The 26,340-nt window shown below is 35.0% G+C and overlaps 1 protein-coding gene and 2 long non-coding RNA genes across 9 annotated transcripts in view; 2 read left to right on the top strand and 1 right to left on the bottom strand.

Annotated features, from left to right (window-relative positions):
• The first annotated feature begins 425 nt into the window (after positions 1-425).
• On the top strand, positions 426-1,911 carry LOC138700181 (uncharacterized). Its single transcript, XR_011332291.1, has 2 exons — positions 426-789; positions 1,562-1,911. It is a non-coding gene; the product is annotated as an uncharacterized lncRNA (long non-coding RNA).
• Positions 1,912-2,675: 764 nt separating this feature from the next.
• LOC138700180 (uncharacterized) lies at positions 2,676-6,405 on the bottom strand. 3 transcript variants are annotated; one of them, XR_011332290.1, is made up of 7 exons: positions 6,033-6,405; positions 5,011-5,201; positions 4,737-4,795; positions 4,519-4,588; positions 3,743-3,804; positions 3,518-3,640; positions 2,676-3,176 (listed from the first exon to the last, which is right to left on the bottom strand). It is a non-coding gene; the product is annotated as an uncharacterized lncRNA (long non-coding RNA). The 3 variants fall into 3 exon arrangements; XR_011332288.1 differs by having other exon boundaries at positions 2,676-3,640; XR_011332289.1 differs by lacking the exon at positions 6,033-6,405 and adding an exon at positions 5,868-6,009 and having other exon boundaries at positions 2,676-3,640.
• A 4,421-nt stretch (positions 6,406-10,826) lies between these two features.
• LOC138700178 (abscission/NoCut checkpoint regulator) overlaps positions 10,827-26,340 on the top strand; it is a 115,548-nt gene continuing 100,034 nt past the window's right edge. For 2 of the 5 annotated variants that reach the window (XM_069826598.1, XM_069826601.1), the window contains exons 1-2: positions 10,829-10,993; positions 18,796-18,977. In XM_069826598.1, the coding sequence (XP_069682699.1) occupies positions 10,946-10,993; positions 18,796-18,977 (230 nt within the window). In that variant the 5' untranslated portion in view covers positions 10,829-10,945. Of the gene's footprint in view, positions 10,994-18,795; positions 18,978-26,340 lie in introns of those variants that run through there. The other 3 variants (XM_069826603.1, XM_069826599.1, XM_069826600.1) reach the window with 3 other exon arrangements.

The following is a 26,340-nucleotide window of genomic DNA, read 5'->3' as shown; positions in this document are numbered from 1 at the left end:
GAGAGTAAAATGTACCTTTTCGGGAGAATAACTCCTATAAACCTAAAGAACTTGGAGGTTCATTGCCACCCTCACATAAGCTCACCATTGCCCTATCCTGTGCAAGATTAATCCTGTCTTTATCATATCCATTTTAATATTATCCTCCCATCTACGTCTCGGCCTCCCCAAAGGTCTTTTTTCCTTCAGCCACCCAACTAACACTGTATATGCATTTCTGGATACGCCCATACGTGCTGTATACTCTGCCCATCTCAAATGTCTGGATTTAATGTTCCTAATTATGTCTGGTGAAGAATACAATGCGTGCAGTTCTACGTTGTGTAACTTTCACATTCTCCTGTAATTTCATCTCTCTTAGGGCCTGTACTACGACTCTCGGATAAAGTTCTAGTTTAAACTTATCCGGCAGATGGAATATTTATCCGGAAGTTGGGTTGTAATTGCGTACTACGACTTTTGGTTATGTGCAATCTGGAGGCTAAACTTCCAGATTAGCAATCCGGAAGGCAGAGTGGCAGATAGGCGTTATCCGGAGGTTGGAACTCGGTGTTGAAATCAAGATGGCTGCACGTCGTACAGCTGGTGATTTGAAGGATCAATTTAATTTTGATACTGATTCTGATGATAAGTTCTGGAGCAGATGCTTCGTTATATCAGAACAGCAAAACGAATTAGGCTGCGTCCAAATAATTTTGAAGAGTGGGATGACGAGAAATTTTTTAGACAGTTTCGAATAATGAAACCTACTACATGAAATCAATTATCAACTGAAACAAGACACAGATCGTAAGTACACAGTTAATAATAAGCTACACTATTTCTTTAGGTATTACATTAATATTGTGTATATAATAGCACTATAATAATTATTTTTAAGTACAGTAACCAGTAATAGGCGTACAGTAGAAGTGAGGTTAGAATGTTGCTTCATGCAGGTGTTCTGTTGTCCTTACAAGGTATTAAGGTGATTGATATAATAATATAGGGCAACCTACAATAAGTTTCAAAATACTTTTATATAAAAAAATAATAATAACCGTATATAATATATCAAAATCCTTTATATGGTAAACTATAATTTCTTCACAATTGCGTTACCACTTTAAGATACAAATGTATTCACATATTTGGCTTCTAGTCAAGTCATATGTACTGTAAACGAAAGAAAAATTGAGTGCCGACACCAATTTCCCAAATAAAGGTGGAAAGTTGCTGTGAAAGTGGAGTCTGGTGGAGAGGTACAGGTAGGCAGAATCGCTCTGTCGAGATAGAAGGGGTAGGCGGCAGGGAAGGGCAGCACATTCATTTCATTACTGTGTTTCCTTACTAATTAAAGGGAAAAGACAAGTATTCGTAAGATCGAGTTAGTGAGAGGTTAGGTTAGTATGATTTGCATATATTTACAATTGTCTAAAAAAAAAAAAAATGTCAAAACTACATCCAAACCTCTCTCTTCCAGGCTATCCTGTAGGGAGTCCTTGCCTTCTTTTGGTAACGCTATTGTAAAGATTTACCGGTAAAGGTGTAACCTAATCTAATTGTTTGTTCATTTTTCCAGAAATAATGCCTTATCTCCAATGGCCCAATTACTATTGGTATTGAGATTCTATGCCTCTGGGAGAACATTGACAACAGTAGGAGATTTTTGTGGGGTCCACGAAGTTACAGCAGGAACTGTTGTCAATCGAGCTAGTGCTGCACTTGCTGCTTGGTTTAATTGAAGTGATGACTTTTAATGCTTCATTGGGAGTAGTTTTATTTGCTCCAGTAATTAAGTGCAAGGCTTGTTTTTTTCTTCCGAGGGATTCTGTCTCTCTTTTTGATGCTGTTACGAATACTTCTGAATAGTATTTTAATACAGGTTTTATGTACATATTATAGGTCTTGATTAAAGTTTTCCTAGAACTGTCTGCTAGTTGTTTAGTCAACTCTCCGAAGATAGAGTGGAATATCAATAAGGCATCACTCATGAGACAACTGTCAGGAGATAATGTGGTAGGGTGGCAAGTTCCCTTCTCCTTCCTTGTATATATCGCTCGCCAGTAGGAGTAGGCCTAACATATTTCACTAATCAGACTTAAGATATGCTTGCTATATATTATTATTTAACAAACTGTAACAGTTTATTGAATTTTAGACGTGACAGTTTTTCTTCATTTCCTGAAAGTTTTGGAATTGGCATTTATGTTTTGCAAGGGAGCTGTTTCATTCACGCTAGGCCTAGTGATTCATGTATGCAAACATATTCATATCGTTACTTTTTAAATATATTTTATTGCTGGGATCCCTCACAGTGATCTCTTAACAGGCTAATGCACTGTATCTGCAATTCAAATTTATTTTACATAAGCAAAATATGGTAAAACAACATTTTTCAAGAGGCACATTAATTGAAGCGTCAGCTGGAACAACGGTATAAGTTACATTTGGTAAAATTTACAGGAGCTGCAAAAATGTGTATGCATACAACTTTGTTCTTATGAGGGTAGCAAACTTTTGAGTGGACAGTTGCAAGCCAAGGAGTATAGCAAGGTAACATGACATACAACATTATTACACGGAAACACACCGAATGAAAATTTTGTAACTTACAACGTTGTTCCAGCTGACGCTTCAATTGTAGTCAGGTACTCTGTGAATGTGTAATTAAAACAAGAGAGATGGACTATAGCTGCAATTAAATTTAAAATTTATTTATTTATTTTGTGTAAACAAAACACGACATTTTTCAGGAGACACAATAAGCATAATCATTTATTACATCCACTGTCTCATTATATATGCTATGGTACATGTCATATTTACAAATTAATAATATGCAGGCTAATACATAAGAGTACATAGTAACTGTAATTAAACACAACACAAATACATATGCAAATACACAAAACTTGGAAAACTGTGGCAGAGCCAACTTCAGCTATAAGCCCCATTTGTTGGAGATCTGCACGGGCCATAATTCTTAGGCCCGGCCCATCTCGGCCTGATCTGAACCAGACCCGAACCCAACCAGAAACCTTAGATTAGCTTATAATTATCACCTGACTCGAACCTAATCCTGAAGACTAGCAGATAAAGCAGAGACCATAGGGATCAAGAACAGCTGCAAGAGATTATCACTCCATTAGAAGGATGAGAAGAAGTAATCTCCCAGTCATCCAGGTCAAACAAATCTGGTCAACAAAATTAAACATATTTTTTGTTAAAACATAAAGAATGGGTGATTATTGTAGCATTTACTTTCTGCCACTAATTGAAGATGTCCTTGTAGATGGACCACCCATTAAAGAGGAGGAAAAAGTAATGTAAAAACTCCAAATGTTACTTTTGATATTCCAAACCCCATCTCTTTCCAAACATAAGGACATGACTTACTTTTATTTCAAATCATTCTTTGTTATAATGTTAGCATCCAACTTTCAACTAATGTATTTTTTAAAGAAATCACTGTAATAGTATTGAAGTTCATGCATTTCTAACATCTCAAGTATAATTAAGTCAACATTAGACTTACAGTTCACAGATGGAGAAAGATTTTTCAATGTGGCTAATGCATTCCTCAGAGGCTTGCTTTTTCTTTATTTTTTTTTTAAGCAGCCTTGGGGTGTAACTCGATCAGCTATTATCCCATTATCAGCTGAAATATTTAAGAGAGGGATATATGCTTATATTCAGACCTTTCTGGGTTTAGCCTATACTACTTACACTGAATAAACCAGTAATTTCACTTAAAACTTACTTTCATTACACTGTGTAGACACCCGTACAGTGGAAGACCTTCATCTGCTGCACCAGCTGACTCTGTAATATTTTAAGAGGAATTAATTCTTAAGATAATTAATTCTGGAGAAAGATGATGTTTTATCATAAATGTGTGGACACTTCAAAGTCAGCAGCTGTAACAGTATTGTATTTTCTAACGTGCTATTAATCCAAACTCATTTTTAACAATAAGAAAGTAAAGCTGCAATAAAAAAGAGAGAGAAAAAATCAAGCAAATAGTTCTATTGTAAATAGAGTGTAGTCAGTTTCTGTTTTATCTTATGAAAAGTTATTTTTCAGTTTTTCTGTACACAAGAAATCATTCACAAGTTTCCTTACAGTAAAATTGAAATACAACTTAACATAATGTGGCCTAATCTGATTACAAACCCATTGCAGAGAAATCTCAAAATAAATTCTTCAGTTCAGTGTATTTTCTATTTTTAGGCCTACATTTATAAATTTCAAATTCCCACTCAAATCCCACATAATATTATAATACAATGATGTTTACTTTTTATGACATCCATTTCTTGTGACCATTTCATCATTATGTACAATTTATATTTTAACATTTTTTTTTTGCATCTAATTTATCTACTGCTTGCTACAGATTTCATATAGTATGTGTGTTAGTTTTATTTTCAACATGTTGGCTGAAAATGTGTTTACATGTTACAGCTATTTCAGATTGGAAAAGTAAGCATCATATGTAGAATGTGAAAGAACGTTTTGTAGTATAAATCAAATTACCTGGAGATATTGTTGGGATGTCCAGTTTCACTTCAAAAACTAAAGAATTGCACTGTGAACCTGAATGGTACTGTAAATAAAAAAGAAATGATAGTATTATAATGTAATACCGACATTAAATTAAATTTGTATAACAATTTTCAAGAATCTAATATTTTTTTTTTATCTCTAAAGCTCATCATCTCCTTCTTCTGACTCTTAATTCCTTACACACTAACCTCATTCGTGTTATTAGCTGCACTGGTGTCAGTGGAACTTGGTTTAGTTACTACTTCGGCTGTAACAAAAGTAAGTAAATAAATAAATGAGTGAATGAATGAATGAATAAATAAATAAATTAATAAATAAAAAGAATTCAAACTTGTGTTATACAATTTCCTCTGCTTATTATTTAATAATTGTATAACTTAACATATAAATGAACTTATGCATTGAATATGAATCAAAATCACTGAGAAATCACTCAATTGATAGGAGAATTAAATCACTTACCTTGGATAAGTTTGGATTTGGTTTTGCTTCAGTTGGAGGGGCTCCAATTGTTTGTAGCCTGCATTGTTTCTCTGCAGCAGCAATTTTATTTGTGTTCTTTTCCAAGAATTCAAATTTGCTTCTCAGCTGTTTTCAGGTCCTTGTATTTGTGCTGATGTTACTATATTCTTTCAATGCTTCATTCTATAATACTAAAAAGGAGGTAAAACTAGGTTAATTCCATATGCAATCTACAACATCAGGAAATATACTGTATTTCTCTTTTTCCCTTATCTAAGTTTCTATACCATTAAGCAAAAGCTTTTAATGGATGATTGTCAGTACAATATCAAACATATGACTATACTGTACATAGAAACTTTGGAAAAAAAACTTAATATCTGCTGTTTCTGTGTTATTTTACGAGGTGTTGAATGTTCATTACAAACAGATAGGCCTATTGCATTTTAGTGGAAACGTCTCTCCACCTCATGCTGTTCTTTTAAAAAATAACGTTAGGCCCTATCTGTGATCGAATGGTATTATGGGCCTAATACAAAATATCCGCCCACTTATTAACAGTAAAATACGTAGGCCTAACATACTGAAATATTGATAATTTGCTAGGAACAATGTACCTTGCTGTACTAATGTTGGTTAGAAATCCCAGGCCAAAGACATCATTCATTATTATCAGTATCAGTGAACTTTTCTTTTTTAAACGAGTTATTGTGCCTTCGACCCATGATTTGCAGCCGTGAAGTACACTATTTCTAAAAAATTACCGAAATAGGCCCTATTCACTAATAATGTAGGCTATACAACAAACTGAAAGCACACTTAATATTAATTACAATACAAAAATAATTGCCACCTACACTTCTTGTGCAGTTACACGTGAATAAAACAATGATTATGGAGAAAAACGCACTTTTGCTGGAACCCGCACCCGTCCTGTTTAGGCCTATTAATTAAAACCAAAATACTATCATATGGTAGGAATCATTACTATTCGAAAAGAAACATAACCTTTAAAATCTTACCTTTTGCTTCCATTTAAAGTTTCTTCATACAGTATATGTAATTTTCTGTTCTTCACTCTGTTATTTTTTGGCTGGAGCTTCAGTATTATAATAAATAATAACAATAATGCTTACAATAAAACCTCAAAATAAATAGTACCATATAAACACGGAACATAAACATGAAATACGCGGGGAAAGGTATACCAACGCAATAAATTTCACTACATTTTCAGTAACTTCATTGCCAACGTAATAAAAATGTTACTATATCTTCCGGATAAGAATCCTGCAGTTAAAATCCGCTGGTAGTACAGAACAAAATATTTAACTTCCAGATTGCTAAACTGGAGTATACGAATCTGGAGCTTTAACAGGCGATCGTAGTACAGGCCCTTAGCCCCAAATATTTTCCTAAGAACCTTATTCTCAAACACCCTTAAGTCCATACCTGTGGAGTAACGGCTAGCTCATCTGGCCGCGAAACCAGGTGGCCCGGGTTCGATTCCCGGTTGAGGCAAGTTACCTGGTTGAGGTTTTTTCCGGGGTTTTCCCTCAACCCAATATGAGTAAATGCTGGGTAACTTTCGGTGTTGGACCCTGGACTCATTTCATCGGCATTATCACCTTCACCTCATTCAGACGCTAAATAACCTAGATGTTGATAAAGCGTCGTAAAATAACCTACTCTAACACCCTTAATCTCTGCTCCTCTCTCAAAGAGAATCTAAGTTTCAAAACCAAAGAGAACAACCGGTAATATAACTATTTTATAAATTCTTTCAGGTTTTTTGACAGCAGACTAAATGAGAAAAGCTTTTCAACCGAACAATAATAGGCATTTCCCATATTTATTCTGCATTTAATTTCTTCCCGACTGTCATTTATATTTTGTTGCTGTTGCTCCAAGATAGTTGAATTTTTCCACCTCTTCGAAGTATAAATTTCCAATTAGTATATTTTCATTTCGTACTACATTATTTTATGGCACAGAAAGTAACGCACAGAACACCAAATCCGCATTGAAATCAGCGCGCCAACATAAGCTGTTTCCGAGGGTGACCGAACAGAAACGAAATGGCCCGAAACTAGGGTAAAAAATAACACAAAAGTTATTTTGGAACTGTTGCAAAAATGAACAGTAGGTCGGAACCTCCTATTCCGAAATAACACTGTTCCGACTCCGAGCTGCTCACTTGTCCAGCTGTTGCGGGCCCGCAGTACTGCGTTGCTTAAGGCATGTTCCGACTCCGAGACAACAGAGAACAGTTGGAACCCATTCCGTTGAACCATGACAGCTTCGGCTACACGTTCTCGTCGTTCTTTATGTTGTACAGGGACATCATTTTATTTTTACTTCAATTTTTATTGTATCTGAGTTTTTGAATGTACTTCACTCCCACCCCTTCTACTAATGAAGTTCCAACTGTCCTCCACACAGATCCAAACCGCATATAGTAAACAGCACTGAGTTAGTGAGTATAGTGCGTTCCAGAAATATGTTCGCGTTTTCCAGTGACGAAAAAGCTTTCAATATTGAATCATATTTTCGCACAGGTACTGTCCGTTTGCCTACATCGCATCCCGATTTTCCCTACCTGCTTCTGCTCGCCCCTCTGTAAAAGCTGGGCTGTCTTAGCTATTTTCTGAAAAATTTAATTTCTGTTAAGAATTGGACATCTACGTAATAATATACAACTGTTTAAAATAACTTATATGAAAGGGCCTCGTTAAGTAATTAACTGTCACGTGATTTCCTCCCTTTCTACGATCCTGCGGCATGACCACTTGGATGGTCAGTAGATAGCATGTCTGAGTAATTTTATCTGTGCGGGTTGGGCAGAAGTGAAGATTGAATTTACAGTACGTAAGATACTCTTTTATAGAGTAGATACAGAATTATTTCAACATGAGTTACTAGTATGAAGGACGAAACTGGCAATTGGAATTAGATGAAATAGTCTATAGTGCGATAATATGCACAAAAGAACTGAAGCCTGTATCGAAATGAACGGCCACAATTTTCAAAAATGTGTTTAAATATTCTCATTATGATTATTTTTCAATTTAACTTCATTCTCTATATTGTACGCTAATGTGCTGTAGACAGTATAATATACACTGCATAATGAATACGTTCGCATGGATAACTCAGTTCGTGAGTAAAAACACTTTTTCTTAATACCGTACTGTATTTTGATTAAACAAAAACCTAATGAAAATTATCGAACTCAAAATCGCGATATTTCCTAATTTACGTAAATGGATAAACTACTTTTCTTCCCTCCTATACCTAGTAGAGTGATTTGTTTGTATTTTACGCCAGTATCATCGAACTCCAGTCGTAGAAGGGGGTAGCAAACGGTGTTTCCGGTTCTCTAAAGGTATAGCCAGGTTAATATTAAAAATGTTAGTAAATAGTAATATACGTTACAAGAGCGGTATGTTGACGTTTTCATGGTCGAGGAAAAGATTGAAAAAGCGAAACGTAGTTGAGCTTTTTTAATTTCCGAGAACATGAAAACAAACATACCGCTCGTGTATCGTACATTATTTTGTGCGAAGATCGTTTATTACATACCTGAAACACGAATTTCTAATTAGTTGCAATGAAATCTCCATGTTGGTTTCTGTTTAATGACGGCAACTTCGGAACACCAAAATATCTTTCTTCAACATTGTTGCTATAAAATGTTTTCTGTGTTTACTATACTCCAGCAGGCCGTGATATACGTCTGTCCCCCCCCCCCCCCAGTCTATAAATGCGAACTTAAAACAAACGGTAAGGTTATGTAATGATTTATTTTTCATTTTAATCTTTCAACAATATTATTTATATAACATATTGCAGTAATAACATCGGCATCTGGAATCTTGTTGATTTTTTCACGGCTTCCTTAATGTTACTCGTATCAGGAATGCAATAAGTTTCGTGGAGTAGTAGACTTTACTTAATTTTTGCAAATATTTAAAAACAATAATTAACAGTGCAATTTAGGTGAAATTGCAGTGGTAAGTTTCAAATTTATAATTATTACTATGTTAAATGTCTCTAAAAATAATATGTTAAAAGCCTAAAGCAGTAAAATGAATGTCGCGCTTAAGCGGTAAGAAGAGGGAAATTGTTATGTGTGTTACGTTGGGAATACTGAATGTGGTATTTGGAAAACAAGCAAATACGCACGATCTCGCACAAAATAAAATGATGTCCCTGTACTTGGAACTTAGTTGGAACTTGAAACTCTCACGTGGATGGATGGGGAAGCATGGGAATTGAAATCTTTGAAGTGTGGTCATGAGTAATGACACTAATTACACAGAGCGAGGTGCGATGCGAAGTTTAAATTCCTACATTGGTACAGATGCGTTTCTAACATTTTAATAAGCCAGTGGGGAGGTTTCAGGTTTCACTACTGCTAATATATAAATATATCTTTTTATTATTTATGAAATTATAATGTAATTATTATTATTATTATTATTATTATTATTATTATTATTATTATTATTATTATAACTAAGCATAAATATACCGTTTTATTATTTATGAAATTATAATGTAATTATTATTATAACTAAGCATTAAGAAAAGTAAAAATAAGTATTAATGCTTTTTTTTTACTTAACACGGAGAACAAAAATTACATCTACACGTTTTACATGTCATGTTAAATTTTTGAGTTGGCTACCGTGTCATTATGACTATGTACCAAAACTATAAGTGTTGCATTCTGACCTTGTATTCAACAGCTGTTTATTTATTAAACATGAGGGGTGCTATTCATAGACATTTCGCTAGCCCCGCTACGAGCGTGCTGAACTAGCCCCGACTTTGCCAGAGGAGGGACGAATTATTCATATCGCTAACATTGGTTTATGAATATAAAAAACGTTAGTTTCGCTGATCATCCACCGGAAGCCCGCGCCAAAAATGTCAATGAATACGGCCGGAAGAGTCTGCTCGCATACACAGCAAGTTTCCAAAACCGATTCGAATGTGCGTTGGGATGTCATCTCTTGTATTGTATTGTATTTATTAACATTCCATGGTATTCATACATGCTTACAGCTAGAATATGGAACAAGTTAAAAAACTTAATACTATTATAAAATCTTAATTTATAGTCACAGTCTAGATGAAATATATACAGACGAGATTTACAATATAGTCTACTAGTACAACACATAGTTTTAGTATCAATTTCATGAAGTGTTATTGAATGTCATGAATTCACCTACAGAACAGAAGGCGTGAGAAATTAGGTAGAAGCATGTGTGCTATGTCATGCCGATAACGTATTTCAAGAGGAGTCCGAGCGATGAATGCTCCAGCGCTATGTGGAAGTGCTTGGGGAAGAGGGATGGTACTCTTTTGAACTCCTCAAAAGGAGCAAGAGTCAATAAACGATTCCGACTCATCTCTAGACTACTTGTAAAGTTGTAACTGTTATTTCGGAACTGTTGTTTGGAACATAGTATTTTTCCGGAACTGGAACTGTTCCGAGAAAAGAACAACTTTGCCCATCACTACCCGAAACAGTCAGAAATTTCTTGCATGGTTGACAAGGAGAAAATGTTAGTTATTTGTTATTTCGTTCAGTGTTGCCAATGTAGTGATTTGTCGCTAAATCTGGCGATTTTTAACTTTTTCGGGGACAATTTCTTGTATCTTTTCTATTGCTTAAGTAGAGATTTAGTGACTGGTCAATACTCTCTAGCGACAAAGATAATTTATCTATTGATAATTAGAAATCTAGCGATTTTTTCACTACTGTCTGGCGATTTTCTGACCTTCAGATGGCAACACTTATTTCGTTTCTAATTTTGGCATCACTGAAAATGACATGTTCTGGATGATTTTTGCTGTGAATATTTGTGCTGTGAAATAATTTCAATTCTGAACCACTTGTTATATTTTTCTAGAAGAGCGCAGAATGTCATGTCATGGTTGTACTAGTAAATTTAGCTTGTTCAATAAAGAGGTAAGTGAAAAAATTAAATTCTATATTTAGAGTTACATCAACCAAAAAGGCATATTTCTAGTCTCAATAAGGACTAATATGTCATCAATGCAATTATTTGACAATTTAAATATTGCAATGTAATTAGTTATACTGTGGAAAAAAGCGTATTATTGAAGGTTAGGCTACTTATGCACTTTGCACTAGAGGAAATTGCTGAAATACCTTGAAACTGCATAGGATTTGTAGTATGAAGTAGGGCAGGGGTGTAATCGTAAATAAAATAAACCAGGGCGCTTCGCCACTGCCCCTGTATGGAAGCGCGCTCGTTCAAGGAACCGCTTGTAAACCGCGTATTTATAGAGACTGCCGCTTGTAAACTGCGTATTTAAGCAGGGACTGCATGTTAGGCGGGTATTCTAATTTTGATTTATATACAGCATTTGCTATAAATTTCTTATTTAATTACATTATTCATGCACAGTAGTACAGTATTACCCATTATGTAATATGTCAAAGACATTTTAGAGTACCAGTATGTACTTAATTTTTCGTGGAAAAAAGTCTTTTATAGTTGTTTCCATGGTACGTGAACCTTACAATGAATAATCACATTTTCAAGACGATTTAAATATCAGTTTACATTGAATGACATAATATCATCAGAATAAGAGCTTTCGGGAGCATTTATTGTAATCACAGTCACAGAGACTTCAATGCACCAAAGAAAAACTGACCAGCAAAAATTTCAAGAATTACGGACGACTGTGGGAAGTTAGGGTATTGTAAACTGTATGAAGGCTTAAGCATTGCAGGTAGGCCTAAATACTGAATTAATTCATTCATAGTGTTCTGCCCAAGGGCAGGTTTTTCACTGCAAACCCAGCTTTCTTCAGTCTTTTCTATTTGTCTCCTCATATGATCCATATATCTTAATGTCGTCTATCATCTGATATCTTCTTCTGCCCCGAAATCTTCTCCTGTTCACCATTCCTTCAAGTACACCCTTCAAAAGGCAGTTTCTTCTCGGCCAGTGACCGAGCCAATTCCTTTCCCTCTCTCTGATCAGTTTCAGCATCATTCTTCCTTCATCCACTCTGTTCAACACAACTACGTTTCTTATTCTGTCTGTCCACTTCACACACTCCATCCTTCTCCATATCCACATTTCAAATGCTTCTAGTCGCTTCTCTTCACTTCATCGTAATTTCCATGATTCTGCCCCATACAGTGCTACACTCCAGACAAAGCACTTCACTAGTCTCTTCCTTAGTTCTTTCTCCAGAGATCCGCAGAAGATGCTCCTTTTTCTAATGAAAGCTTCCTTTGCCATTGCTATCCTCCTTTTGACTTCTTGGTAGCAGCTCATGTTACTGCTTATAGTACACCCCAAGTGTTTGAAGCTTGCCTTACTGCCTCATTTAGAATTCACAATTTTAACTTATTTACTTTTCTTCCTATGACTATGGTCTTCGTCTTGTTGGCATTTATCTTCATTCCATACTGCTCACAGCTGTCATTTAGCTCCAGTAGCATATCCCTTAGTATCATCTCTTCTTCTGCTAACAATGACATATCATCAGCAAATCTTATACACTTTATTCTTCTTCCTCCTACTATCACTACTCCCATTTTCTGAAAACAGTTCTTCACTAAATCCGTCAAGTAGATGTTGAACAGGGTAAGTGATAAGGAGCATCCTTGTCGTACTCCTCTTCCTATTTCACTTCCTTCTGACATTTCTTCTCCTATCCTGACTTTGACTCGTTTCATATAAAGGTTACTGAACATCCTCCTCTCTTTCCAATCCACGCCAATTTTCTTCAGGATCTCCATCAGTTTATTCCAATCCACTTTGTCAAAAGCCTTTTCTAGGTCCACAAATACCACCTATATACACTTCTTTATTCTTCTTTAGGTATCTTTCACTGAATTGTTCATAGCAATCCAATTGCATCTCTCATACCTTCTCCCTTCCTGAAGTCAAACTGCTCTTCTTCCAACTGTTCTCCCATCTTAGAATATAAACGTCGATTCAGTATTCGCAGAAGAATCTTTACCGAGTGTGTTATCAGGCTAATAGTCTTGAATTCGTTACATTTCTTGGCATTATATTTCTTCGATATTGGAAGTAACACTGTCTCCGTGAAATCTTCTGTCCAGTCGCCTTGCTCATATATTTTGTTGCATAACGATAGAATTTTCTTTTTATCTTCACTCAGGCATTTCACTAATTCAATGGGGATTCCAACAACTCCTGTTGCTTTCCAATTCTTCATTTCCTTAAGCGCTAGTTCAACTTTTTTCCTTAAAATAGAAAATCCCATTTCATCTTCTGATATGGCTACTTCGTCTTCTATAGCCAATTCATTCGGACGATTCCGTGTCTCATAAATTTTCTGCATATTTCGTCCATCTGTATAGTATTCCTAGTCTGTCTGTTATTTCATTTCCGATTTTGTACTCCATCAACCACAGGGTTTTGCTTTTCGTATTTGTGAAGTCCAAACATTTTACTTTGTGGTACATTAAATCAATATTACCTACCGGTTGTTCTTTATGGTTGTGAAACTTGGACTCTCACTTTGAGGGAGGAACGTAGGTTAAGGGTGTTTGAGAATAAGGTGCTTAGGAAAATATTTGGGGCTAAGAGGGATGAAGTTACAGGAGAACGGAGAAAGTTACACAACACAGAACTGCACGCATTGTATTCTTCACCTGACATAATTAGGAACATTAAATCCAGACATTTGAGATGGGCAGGGCATGTAGCATGTATGGGCGAATCCAGAAATGCATATAGAGCTTTAGTTGGGAGGCCAGAGGAAAAAAGACCTTTGAGGAGGCCGAGACGTAGATGGGAAGATAATATTAAAATGGATTTGAGGGAGGTGGGATATGATGATAGAGACTGGATTAATCTTGCTCAGGATAGGGACCAATGGCGGGCTTATGTGAGGGCGGCAATGAACCTCTGGGTTCCTTAAAAGCCAGTAAGTAACTAAGTAAAGTACATTAAATCATATTTTCCTTTTCTCTCTAGATCCTCTATTTCTTTACATTTCTCTTTCATCCAGTCTTCCTTCGCCTTTTCAGTTCTCTTCTTAGTTTGTTGTTAAGCTTCCTGTAGTTAGCCAGTTTGTGTATAGGATAATTAAAAATTTACTTTTTCAACACTTGAATGGATATTTATCATTACATTTACATTTGTTATAATTTATAATACTGTGTCATCTAATGTGATAATTTATATAAAAATATATTTTTGTTTAAGTAACATTTAGATATAAAATATCAATATACAAACTTCAAGTGGTAGGAGAGTAGCTATTCTCTTAAATTTACATATCTCTGAAGTCTGAACATAGTGCATGGTATATTTGTTTCGGATTGTGCACGAATTTCAATTCTGCTTAGGAATGGGTAATAGGCCTATCTTAAAAAATGACATTCTGTGTCCTGTGGCGGGCATGTGTAGGGTACGGGAAAATTTCCTGAAAATCGAGAATGTCTGCCATATCAGGAGATCTGGCAACCCTAGGTATACTCCTGCTGGCAGTGATATGTAATATACAATAACATTACAATAATTACAGCATTAAAATAAACGTAAAATTAAGGTTAATTATAAATAAATGGAATAAAACTAGGAGTATAAATAAAGAACTATAAATAACATCTACTATAAGGTTAATTCCATGCCAAACCATCCAAAAAATTAAAAAATTGAACCTAGTCACCTTGGATTTTAATGTACCTTTAAGGAATTATTCTCCCCGAAGACCTAAATTAAAATATATTTCGGAAAACGTATTATGTGTCTTTCTCGTGTTGAAATGTAGCACGAGAAAGACACATAATACATTTTCCGAAGTGATATAATGTTAAAACTTGTGTAATCAAGATGTATAAAATATATTTTTTAGAAAAATTGTGTCTTGTTAGGTTTTGATGTTAATTCATTTTTAAAATCTGCAAGACATCATTTTTCATTTACATTAACGCTTTCAATCTTGAATATTTTTGGTTCTGTAAGTTCTCTAGTGTTGTTTTACACCTCATTTTAAAAGGAATATTACGAGCTTCAATTTGATATGCAGCTCTACTATCAAACCTCTCATTCCTTCTCTGTTGATTTTAAAAGAAACTCCTTGTTTCCTCTTTGAGTTTCAGATTCTGTTAGCCAATAAATTCTTCCTGTTACTGTTGTAGGATCCACTTTCGTCAATACCGCAATTTTGTGCACAACAAATAGGCCTATATCAGAAAATTGTGGATATTTGAAGGACGGAGAAGGTCTATGTGGTTCCAAATAACTTATTTTTACTTCTTTGCCTTCTACTCCTAATAAACAACCTGCTCATCATTAATTCCAGTATTGGCATGCAACAAACAGACAGTGTCGTTGATATCCACATCGTCAACTGTTACCATTATTTTATACCTTTGACTTCTCTGAAAATTGTAGCTTTTAACCAAAACTCTAGTCTCATTTACAGGACTGTAACTGTGGAATTGTGGAGTACCCACCCTTTATTGTATTTGCTGATTGAAACCTACTCTTCAGAATCTTTTCCTCTGTCTCGTGGTCCTTCTTAGTACAATAATAAAAAAAAATTATACATCTTGATTACACAACTTTTAACACTGTATCACTTCGGAATATGTATGGTAAGATTTTCCTGTGTTAAATTTCAACCTACCTCGTTTACATGTTTCAACCTATTTATGGGTCATCTTCAGAACTGGTCATTGTTGGTCTTGGCGCCACTTGTTCTGTTTCCTGTGAGGGTGTGTTCGTGTTGTGTAGTGTAGAGTCAAAGAGTGTGTGTGTTTTGAAGTTGAGTCGTGTGTTGAGAGTTTCGTTGGAATGTGTTTTTGTGTGTCTGTATAATTCATATTGTTCTAGTGTGTTTAGTTTCTGGCTTTTTGGTTGGATGTGTAGTATTTCCATGTCTGTGTTGATGTCTCTGTGGGTGTGGTTAGCATTTGTGATGTGTTCTGCATATGTGGAGGTGTTTTGTAATTTTGTTATGGCTGTGATGTGTTCTTTGTAACGTGTTTGAAACGATCTGCCTGTCTGTCCTATGTAGAAGTTGTTGCAGGTGTTACATTTGAGTTTGTATACGCCTGTGTGGTTGTATTTGTTTGTTTGTGTGTTGAGATGTTTTTGTAGAGTGTTATTTGTCCTGTATGCGATGTTGTAATTTAATTTCTTGAATGAGGTTGCAATTTTGTGTGTGTTTTTGTTTTCGTATGTTAGTGTAATGTATTTTTTATGTTCTTGTGTTTGTGTTGTATTCTTCCGTTTTTTGTGATTATGTTTTGTCTTACGTATTATGTTGTCTTTTATGTTAGGGTTGTATCCGTTTTCTTGTGCTATGTATTTGATTGTGTTTAGCTCTTCATTGTAATCTTGTTGGTTCATTGGTATGTTGAGTAGTTTGTGTACCATTGTTCGGAATGCAGCTTGTTTGTGTTGTGTGGTGTGGTTGTATGTGTTGTGTATGTGTGTTGTTGTTGTTGTGGGTTTTCTGTATACTATGAATGTGTGTTTGTTGTCTACTTTTGTTATTGTGATGTCTAGAAAATTTATGGATTTGTTGTTTTCAATTTCTAATGTGTAGTGTAGCTTTGGGTGTATATTGTTTATGTGTTGATGTAGGTTTTGGATCTGGCTTTTGTTTCCTTTGTATGTCATCTACGTATCTGTGCCAATATATGATGTTGTCTGCGTGTTTGTTGTTGTCTTTGTTTAGTATGTATGTCTGTTCTATGCGGTGTAAGAATATTTCTGCTAGTATGCTGGAAACGACCCCACCACTCAATACCACAATATAGTGGTACACAAGAATACAAAAAATACATCACACTAACATACGAAAACAAAAACACACACAAAATTGCAACCTCATTCAAGAAATTAAATTACAACATCGCATACAGGACAAATAACACTCTACAAAAACATCTCAATACACAAACAACACAAACAAATACAACCACACAGGTGTATACAAACTCAAATGTAACACCTGCAACAACTTCTACATAGGACAGACAGGCAGATCGTTTCAAACACGTTACAAAGAACACATCACAGCCATAACAAAATTACAAAACACCTCCACATATGCAGAACACATCACAAATGCTAACCACACCCACAGAGACATCAACACAGACATGGAAATACTACACATCCAACCAAAAAGCCAGAAACTAAACACACTAGAACAATATGAATTATACAGACACACAAAAACACACTCCAACGAAATTCTCAACACACAACTCAACTTCAAAACACACACATTCTTTGACTCTACACTATACCACACGAATACACCCTCACAGGAAACAGAACAAGTGGCGCCAAGACCAACAACGACCAGTTCTGAAGATGACCCATAAAATAGGTTGAAACATGTAAACGAGGTAGGCCTACGTTGAAATTTAACACAGGAAAGTCTTACCATACATATTCCGAAAAAAAATTAATTAACATTTGTGATACTGTCTTTAGCCCAATTATACAATTGACGAGAGGGTCATGATTTGATCATTATAGACCATAGGAAGACTTGACAGTGCTGCTAAACATTTTACCATCCCTTCCGCACCGTGACACACATTCTTCCCATGTGAGGAAGCGAAAAATAAATTCCACTCAGCCTTAATGTTAAATGATTTCTCATAATGACAAAGTTTAAGGAAGTTAGACTTACTTTTGTACTGTGATGGTGCTTCGTCTGAAAAGTAATGAAGCTTTTCAGTTTTACGAGGTGTTTGTTTTTAGAAGTCAGTCATGAGGCAGTGGAATAAATGAAGAGCAACAGTATAGTGAATCATGTAATCAAAGATAACAACCAAGCTAAAATGCACTAGCTTAAATAATACTGTTATTAATTGATTGAGGACATTATCCTTGTCAGAATTTCAATTAATTTAATCCTATTTATGGTATCAGAGGCTTTATGGAAGTCAACAAATGCTAGAGAGTTTCTATTTCTAATTCTCTATTCTTTTCAGTAAGTAATTTTAATGAGAAATAGCCATCAGCACAAGATCTACCCCGTCGAAATCCATTTTGTTCTTTAGTTATTGTATCACTATAGAAATTATACAAAATATGTTGTAAGTGTTTTGGATAGATTTTATAACCTGCATTTAAGAGACTAATACCTCTATAATTTTCATAATTCTTTCAATCTCCTTTTTTGTAAATTGAGATCACAATGCTCTATCCCAACTTACCAGTAGTTGTTTTCCAATTAAGAGACTATTATAAAATATCAGTAAACGTAATTAAAATCTTTTAGACGCATATTTGAATGGTTCTATATTTAACAAATCTCCTCCCGAAGCTTTATTGTTCTTGCTATTTGAAGACATGATTTAATTCTTCCAATGTAAAACATTCCGTGTAATCATTATTTGATATTGGACATGTTGTGAGTGTTTGTGTCCATAGGTTCATAAAATAATTTAGCGAAGCATTTTATCAATTAGGCCTATATCTATTGTCAGGAGTCCATTTTATTTATACTTGTTAAGACCTCATTCATAGATTAGTTAGCTCTTTCAATTTTGATACTACATTCATTGAAATTAGTTTATTAATATTCATTCTCTGTATACATTTATAACACATCTTATCAACAGTACTCGATAAAGAGTTAAATTAGATGACATGAGTACATTATGTTTGTGTGTTTTTAGTTCAGATTTAATAGAATAGAGCATTTTATCTTTGAAATGACAAAATATTTATTGTATGTAAAATTTTCTCAGCTTTTATTTGCGTTTATGTTTTGTTACAGAAAGGTTGTCCAAACTGTGGATTCTCATACTGCAGTAAATGCCTGAAATTCAAAGTGTCTGTTCCCAAGCTGGATGGTTCAGAACATAAAGTGTGCAGAATGTGTTTGAGTGCACTGAGTGAAAATAGTGAAAAAGCAAAATCAGCTGAAGAGGAATATTGTCCTCCTGAATCCTTTTTGACGTTAGTATAATGACTGTAGCAATAGTAATGTTGGCACTAATATAGATAAGATTATAATCCTTTTGTTTTTCCTTATAATTGGATTTCTGTGATCATTACCTTCTAGAATTTGCCATTATCATGTGAAATAAAACTGATTCTAGCATGAAAATAACAGTGATAATTGTCCATATCACAGGCATAACAAGTGCATATGAGATGCAGGAAGATAGAACCCTGTTCTTTGACTATATCAAGAACAGAAAATGTTCCTTCTCTGTGAACTACTTTTGTAAAAATAAAGGAGATATGTAATTGACAAAATTTTACTTAAACAGCTGGTACACTTTGACACAAAGTATTTACGTAATGTTACATTATAAACTGCCAGTATGATAATTTACAGTACCGGTATAATGAAGATATTTTATGATAAATTTTAATGTATAGTATTTCTGTGATTAAATACCGTGTATTTCCGCAGATAAGACTACTCTAAGATAACGGAGAGGTATAAATTTAGAGCACAGTATTATGGTTTTAACTTATATCTGTCCTTTAAGACGACCCCCCAAACTATCAACCAATAAGGGGGAAAAAGTGGAAGTGGAAACAGTGATAAAATCCTTCAAAATGTGTGGAATTTCTAATGTTGTGGATGGTACAGAGGACAATTTATTATGGAATACTGATGACGAATTAGAAGCCCAGTTGTCACATTCAGAATGGAACCCATATGACGAAGAGTGAAAGTCAGGACATACTCAACAAGCTTTTTGTTTCAGATGACGAATGTGATTTATCGTATTTTATGATGGTTTTAGTGTACAATTTTAAGGTCTCTTTTTTTGTGTCTGCCTTACCAATAAGACGACCCCAGTTTTGTTGGGATTGTTTTATGATTCAACTATTGTCTTATCTGCGGAAATATACAGTATGTAATCATGCTCATTATAGAGTGATTCCATGAATATGTCTACTTGAGTGGTAAAAATTGAAACTACAGTGGGTTTTTGTTATTTATTAAATATGTTCTTAAATGTCTCAAGTGTCTTATTCAATAAGAAAATTTGGAAAAGTATGTAATGATTACATATCATAAATAAAAAGTTGTGGAATTAAATATCGTATTGAAATCGTATTGCACGCGGCACTTTTCAAAGTGAGATTTCACTGGGTAAATATTAATTTTATACAACTAATTTTTTCCATGTCACACTTTGGTATTTCCTCAACATAAAGGATGATGCAGTGTAATTTTTATATATGAGTTAAGTCATCTATAATGACATGTAATATCGACACCTGTGTGTCGCCCTCGGTAGCGTAGTTGGTATAGCGCTGGCCTTCTATGCTCAAGATTGCGGGTTCGATCCTGACCAAGGTCGATGGCATTTAAGTGTGTTTAAATGCGACGGGCTTATATCAGTGGATTTACTGGCATGTAAAAGAACTCCTGCAGGACAAAATTTCGGCACACCGGTGATGCTGATATAACCTCTGCAGTTGCGAGCGTCGTTAAATAAACCATAATTTAAAAGAATTTTCCACACCTGTGGAATAAAGGTTAGCGCATCTGGCCACGAAACCACGTAACCTGGGTTCGAATACCGGTCGGGGCAAGTTACCTGATTGAGGTTTTTCTGGGGTTTTCTCTCAACCCAATATGAGCAAATGCTGGGTAACTATTGATGTGCTGGACCCTGGACTCATTTCACCGGCATTATCACCTTCATTCCATTCAGATGCTAAATAACCTGAGATGTTGATTCAGCGTCATAAAATAACCTACTTAAAAATTATATGTAATTATTCTCTGCAAGTCTGTTCAGTTCATAACGCTCAACATGTAAATACTTTCGTAAACATCATAATGAGCAATGGAATAAAAATTCCTTTCAGACTCAAAATATACATTATGGTACAAACAAAAAAATATTAACCATTTTTCTCTAAAATACGTTTTTCTGCATACAAATGCCATGACAAAAATGTTAGTACATAACGCATGTTTTTCTCTGACTCTACTGCTTGGTCAGTAATAAGCGAGACGTTGGTGAGTGTAGTTGCTGTTAAGACTAAGTCTATATCAGTCCCCTAACTGTCCATTGTGCAACTCAAACCAAGAAATGGATTCGGAACACCTCAAAATCTGTGCTTCAATGGCTGGTCATGATAATATCTTTGAAAAATATTGGAGTGCAAGAGGTCAAATGACTTTATTGTCAAGTGCCTGGCATTAGAAAACAACAACAACATATCAGTGTATTAAACAAAATTTATTTCTGTTATGGCAAAATCATCAGCATAAAGACAACGTGAATTTAGGCAATGTATAAAGGAGCAGGACCATATGAAGAAAGGAAAAGAGAAAGTCAGAATTAGGACGAAAAGAGCTGCACTCAGAAAAACTAAAAGTGGAAGAAAACAACTTCAAACAAAGAATAGAGAACATAAACAAGCTCAGAGATTGAGAGACAAATTTAGAAGAACTGAGGAAGGTGATGATCTTGCTGACATTGCGACGCCTAAAAAGAGATTTAAAAGCAGACAACATTATGGAAAATGCAGAAAACGAGTTGAAGAGGTACTGTCCAACTCTCCAACCAAACGAAAAGAACTCATTGTTAATTTAGCATGGAAGGAAGGCTTAATAATAAAGAAAACAGAGGAACATAAGTCGAAAATCGACTACCCGACAACATTCACACAGCAATTCTATGAGTATGATACGATATCATACCAAGCTTCTGGGAGAGAAGATTTTGAAAGGGTTCGTATTAATGGTGAAATCCCAGAAGTCCGCATTAGATATTTATTGGTGTAAGTGAAAGAAGCACATGCACTATTTCTAGAGAAAAGTGATAATCTGATAATATGCATGTGAGCTTTTCTAAATTTGCAGAACTACATCCTGCTTATGTGCATCTACAGAGTGACATTCGCCACAATGTATGTACCTGCATAATACAAGAAAACATTAAATTCCTTCTCAAAGCCTTGCATAAGAAGCATGTATCTATTGAGATTGAATTTCGCAAGTTTATAGCTCAAGTGGTGTATGATCAGGATAGAAGTGAATGTATGCAATTAGACTGTGAGGAGTGCCCACTGATAAGTGAAATAGACATAACAGACGAATAGGCTAATTCATGTGAGTGGAATCATTGGACAATAAGTGACAGAAGAGCCCAAATTGAGGTGAAAGAAGGCTCTGTTCTGTTATTGATTGCATAGAACACTTGCGTGATCATCTTCCCCATTTCCTAAACCATGTGATATGGGAAAAGACAGCAATCACAAACATTTAAATGTTCTCGAGAAAATTTTGATAATAATGAAGCCATTATGCAAATTGACTTTTCTGAAAATTATACCTGCAGGGAACAAGATGAATATATGTGTGTGTATCTATTGCTCTGGATTTAACAATGAAATCATCATCCTTCTTGCTTCCCAATATTTTGATGGAACATTCATTCCGAATTTTTGAAACATCTGGGAGAAAAAGCCAAGTCTGTACTTTTATCCATTTTCAATTTATCATGGAACACCTCAGTTCCTGCAGCTTGGAAAAAAGCAATCATTGTACCAATTCACAAAAAAGGGAAACCTGCTCATGATGTTAATAGTTATTGACCAATAGCACTATTAAGCATGATAGCAAAAACCATGGAGTCCATGATCTCCAACAGATTAACTTGGTATTTAGAATTCCAAAATCTTTTATCACCAAGACAAGCCGGCTTTCGACAACTACACTCTACCAATGAACAAGTCATACGTCTCGGCCAAGAAATAAAAGACAGTTTTAACAAGAAAGAAGATACCTTGGCAATATTTATTGACTTTCAGCTAGCATATGACTCTGTTTGGAGAAATAAATTATTACTAAAACTCCAGAAATTAGGTATCTCCAGCAATATGTTCAGATGGATATCAGAATTCCTTAGTCAACGATTCATTGCCACTAAATTCAATAACTCACTTTCTAGTTACAGACAAACATATTGAGGTCTACCTCAGGGCGCTGTCCTCAGCACAACTTTATTCAATATTTATATAAATGACTCACCCTCCCTATTAGAGGAATCAAACATGAAAACAGCACTATTTACAGATGATATAGTTCTGTGGACTTCCGGATCTTACAGACATAGAGACAAAATTCAAAATTCTGCTCTTAAAGCTCTAAATCAACTACATGAATGGAATACATCAAATTTGATGACACTCAATTTAAGCAAAAGTAACTACGAAATATTTTCACTCGGTAAAAAAGAAAGAGAATTCAATATCCAATACAATGGCCAACACCTTCCTAGGACTTATGAATCCAAATATCTTGGAGTTATTTTCGATAGTAAGTTAACATGGAGCAACCATTTGAAATACATTTCTGAAAAAGCTCGTAAAAGATTCTCCCTTCTAAAAAGACTAGCAGGAAAGAAATGGGGATGCTCTAGGAATACTTTGAACACTACATACAAAATGTTTATACAGCCAGTGCTGACATACTGCGGAGAAATTTTAATTACTTCACCTTTCATAAACGAAATAGAATATGTTCAAAACCAAGCTCTCAGACTCATTACTGGTGGAATCAAAACAACTCCAATAGATTCTATGTGATTCCTCACTAATATTAACAGCATCAAAATGACAATAGAAGAAAAAGCACTGATTCAATATGAAAAACTTATTAGATTACCAGGAAACAATTGGCATTCATACAGTCCTCTCTGTAGATTGAAAACTCAAAAAAGTTTCATATCCATTGTTCAAGAATTAAAACAGAAAATCAATATCCCGAATTTAAAAGAAAACCTACAAATTAAACCAACCCTTTAACTCTATTAAATATGGAATATAATCTAAATTTAACAGAAGAAATACTAAAATCAGAAGTAAACACTGAAATACTAAAACAATTGTCTTTAGAGACAATTAATATTAGATACCCTCCACAAAACTGGCTTCATTTATACACTGACTGATCCTTGATCTCCAGAGAACAAGGTGCCGGTGCAGGTGTTACGTGCTGTCTCTTCTCACTTAATAGATCTCTTGGGTATGGAACAACAAGTATTGATGGAGAAATCATTGCAATAAGTGAATGTCTCAGGAATCTTCTATACCACATCAGTAAATTTAAAAATGCAGTTATATTGTCAGACTCCAAAGCAGCTATTCTATCAATAGTCTCTAAACACACACCTTCATCTCAAACAGCAGAAATAACTAAAATGCTCTCTCAATTAATATCACTCAATAAAAGAATTGTACTCCAATGGATACCATCCCACTGTGGAATCCTGGGAAACGAGAATGCGGATGCTTTAGCAAAGAAGGGCAGCACTGCTACTTACAGACCTGTTACTAAATCTACATATTACTCTGTGAAAAGATTTATTAAATCTACATACTTAGACTTCAACAAACAAAATTTGATAACACAATCCCAAGGGAAAAAATGGAACTCTCTGCATCAAAATCCACAGTTAATTCCCGATTTACCACGAAAATAGCCTGTAGTTGCATTTAGATTGGCAACAGGCCATGATTGTTTGGCCAAACACCTGCATAGAATTGGAATATATCAGTCCCCAAACTGTCCATTGTGCAACTCAAACCAAGAAATGGATTCGGAACACCTCAAAATCTGTGCTTTAGTAGCTGGTCATGATAATATCTTTGAAAAATATTGGAGTGCAAGAGGTCAAATGACTTTATTGTCAAACGCCTGGCATTAGAAAACAACAACATATTTTGATGGAAGGTCCACAAATGTCCTAAGAGTTTCACAATTAGCCAGGTGCTCTATCTCCATGTCCTCTTCTCTGGTGCACAGTAAGCATTTAGGTGAATTCAGTACTCCAATATGATGGAGGTGTTTACCGAGGCAATCATGACCAGTAATCAATCTAAACATGGCCACGGCAGATTTTCGAGGTAGATCAGGAATTAGTTTTGGATCTTTGAATGATTCTTTCCATTTTTAATTTTGATGTTTTGCCTGTTCGCTGTAACTTATTCTTTTTATGACTCGCTTTATTGATTCATATGGGAACTTGAAATTTGTTTTTAAGTTGATATAAGTTCCTTTCTTTGCTAACATATCTGCTTTCTCGTTACTGTTCAGTCCGCAGTGGGCCGGGATCCATTGGAAGACCACTTTTTTATTTAGCATTTGAATTTGTTTTACCATGCAATGAATTTCTTTTACTTTTTCCATTTTAGGGGATGTAGTTGAGCTGATGGACTGGATTGCAGCTTTGGAGTCAGACAGGATGACTATGTTTTTGCACTGGTTTAGCCAAACAAATACATTTTGAAGTGATGTATAAATGGCTCAACTTCGCCATCAAAATTTGTTGTGTACTTGCCAACATTTTTATAAAGAGAAAAGTATTGGCAAGTAGCTCCTGCTCCAGCTCCTTCATTTTGATCCATGAGAGATCCATCAGTGTAAATGTACAACCAGTCCTTCTGGGGATATTTTCTATTAATTGTTTGTAGGGCAATGGCTTTTGCTATTTCTGGATTTATATCTTTTTTGTTGAAGACTTCATCAAGATAAAGGCAGCAATCTACTTTGAAGTTATTAAGTGGATTATATCGAGACAGCAAGTTTTCCTTTTCACTTGGTATTTCTAGATTTTGTTTAAGCTTTTCTACCTCTTGTATGTATCCGTTTTGGGTCCTCAATGTAAATTTAGAATTTTTGTATTTACTCCATTTATCCCAATTTGGAAGCCTTTTTAATTTTTCATAGGTTAAAAGGGCTTGTGTTTCAAGATCTGTGACAACTGGTTTATTAGATGTCATTATTTGCATGGCTTCAATTGGAGTAGTTTTGATTGCACCAGTGATGAGACGTAAAGCTTGGTTTTGAGTGCGTTCTAATATCTGTTTATTTGTGGTTGATGAGGTTATTAGTGCTTCACCACAGTACGTTAAGATAGGCTTTATGTATGTGTTGTAGGTTGTGTTGAGTGTACTCCTTGAGCTACCCCATTTCGTTCCTGCCAGTCTTTTTAGTAATTTAAAACGATTTGTTGCCTTTGTGCTGATCTGTTCAATGTGATTTCTCCATGTGAGCTTATTGTCGAAATGTATACCCAGGTATTTTGCATTTTCAGTTCTTTGTAACTTATCATCTCTATAGTTTAGATTTATTTTCACTGGTTTCTTTCTTAATGAGAAGAGTTGAAAGTTTGTTTTTTCTGTGTTCACTGACATCATATTATTTGAACACCAAATTTCAAGTGCCACTAACGATGACTGGATGGAATTTTGAAGTTTCTCTACTGCGTTGGTTTTATGTGACGTCCAAATAACCAAATCATCAGCAAAGAGTGCTGTTTTAGTGTCATGTTTTTCC

The sequence above is a fragment of the Periplaneta americana genome, chromosome 5 (genome assembly GCF_040183065.1).
Source record: "Periplaneta americana isolate PAMFEO1 chromosome 5, P.americana_PAMFEO1_priV1, whole genome shotgun sequence".
Lineage (NCBI taxonomy): Eukaryota > Metazoa > Arthropoda > Insecta > Blattodea > Blattidae > Periplaneta > Periplaneta americana.
The sequence above is the reverse complement of the archived record's forward strand: the minus strand, read 5'-3'. Positions and strand labels throughout refer to the sequence as shown.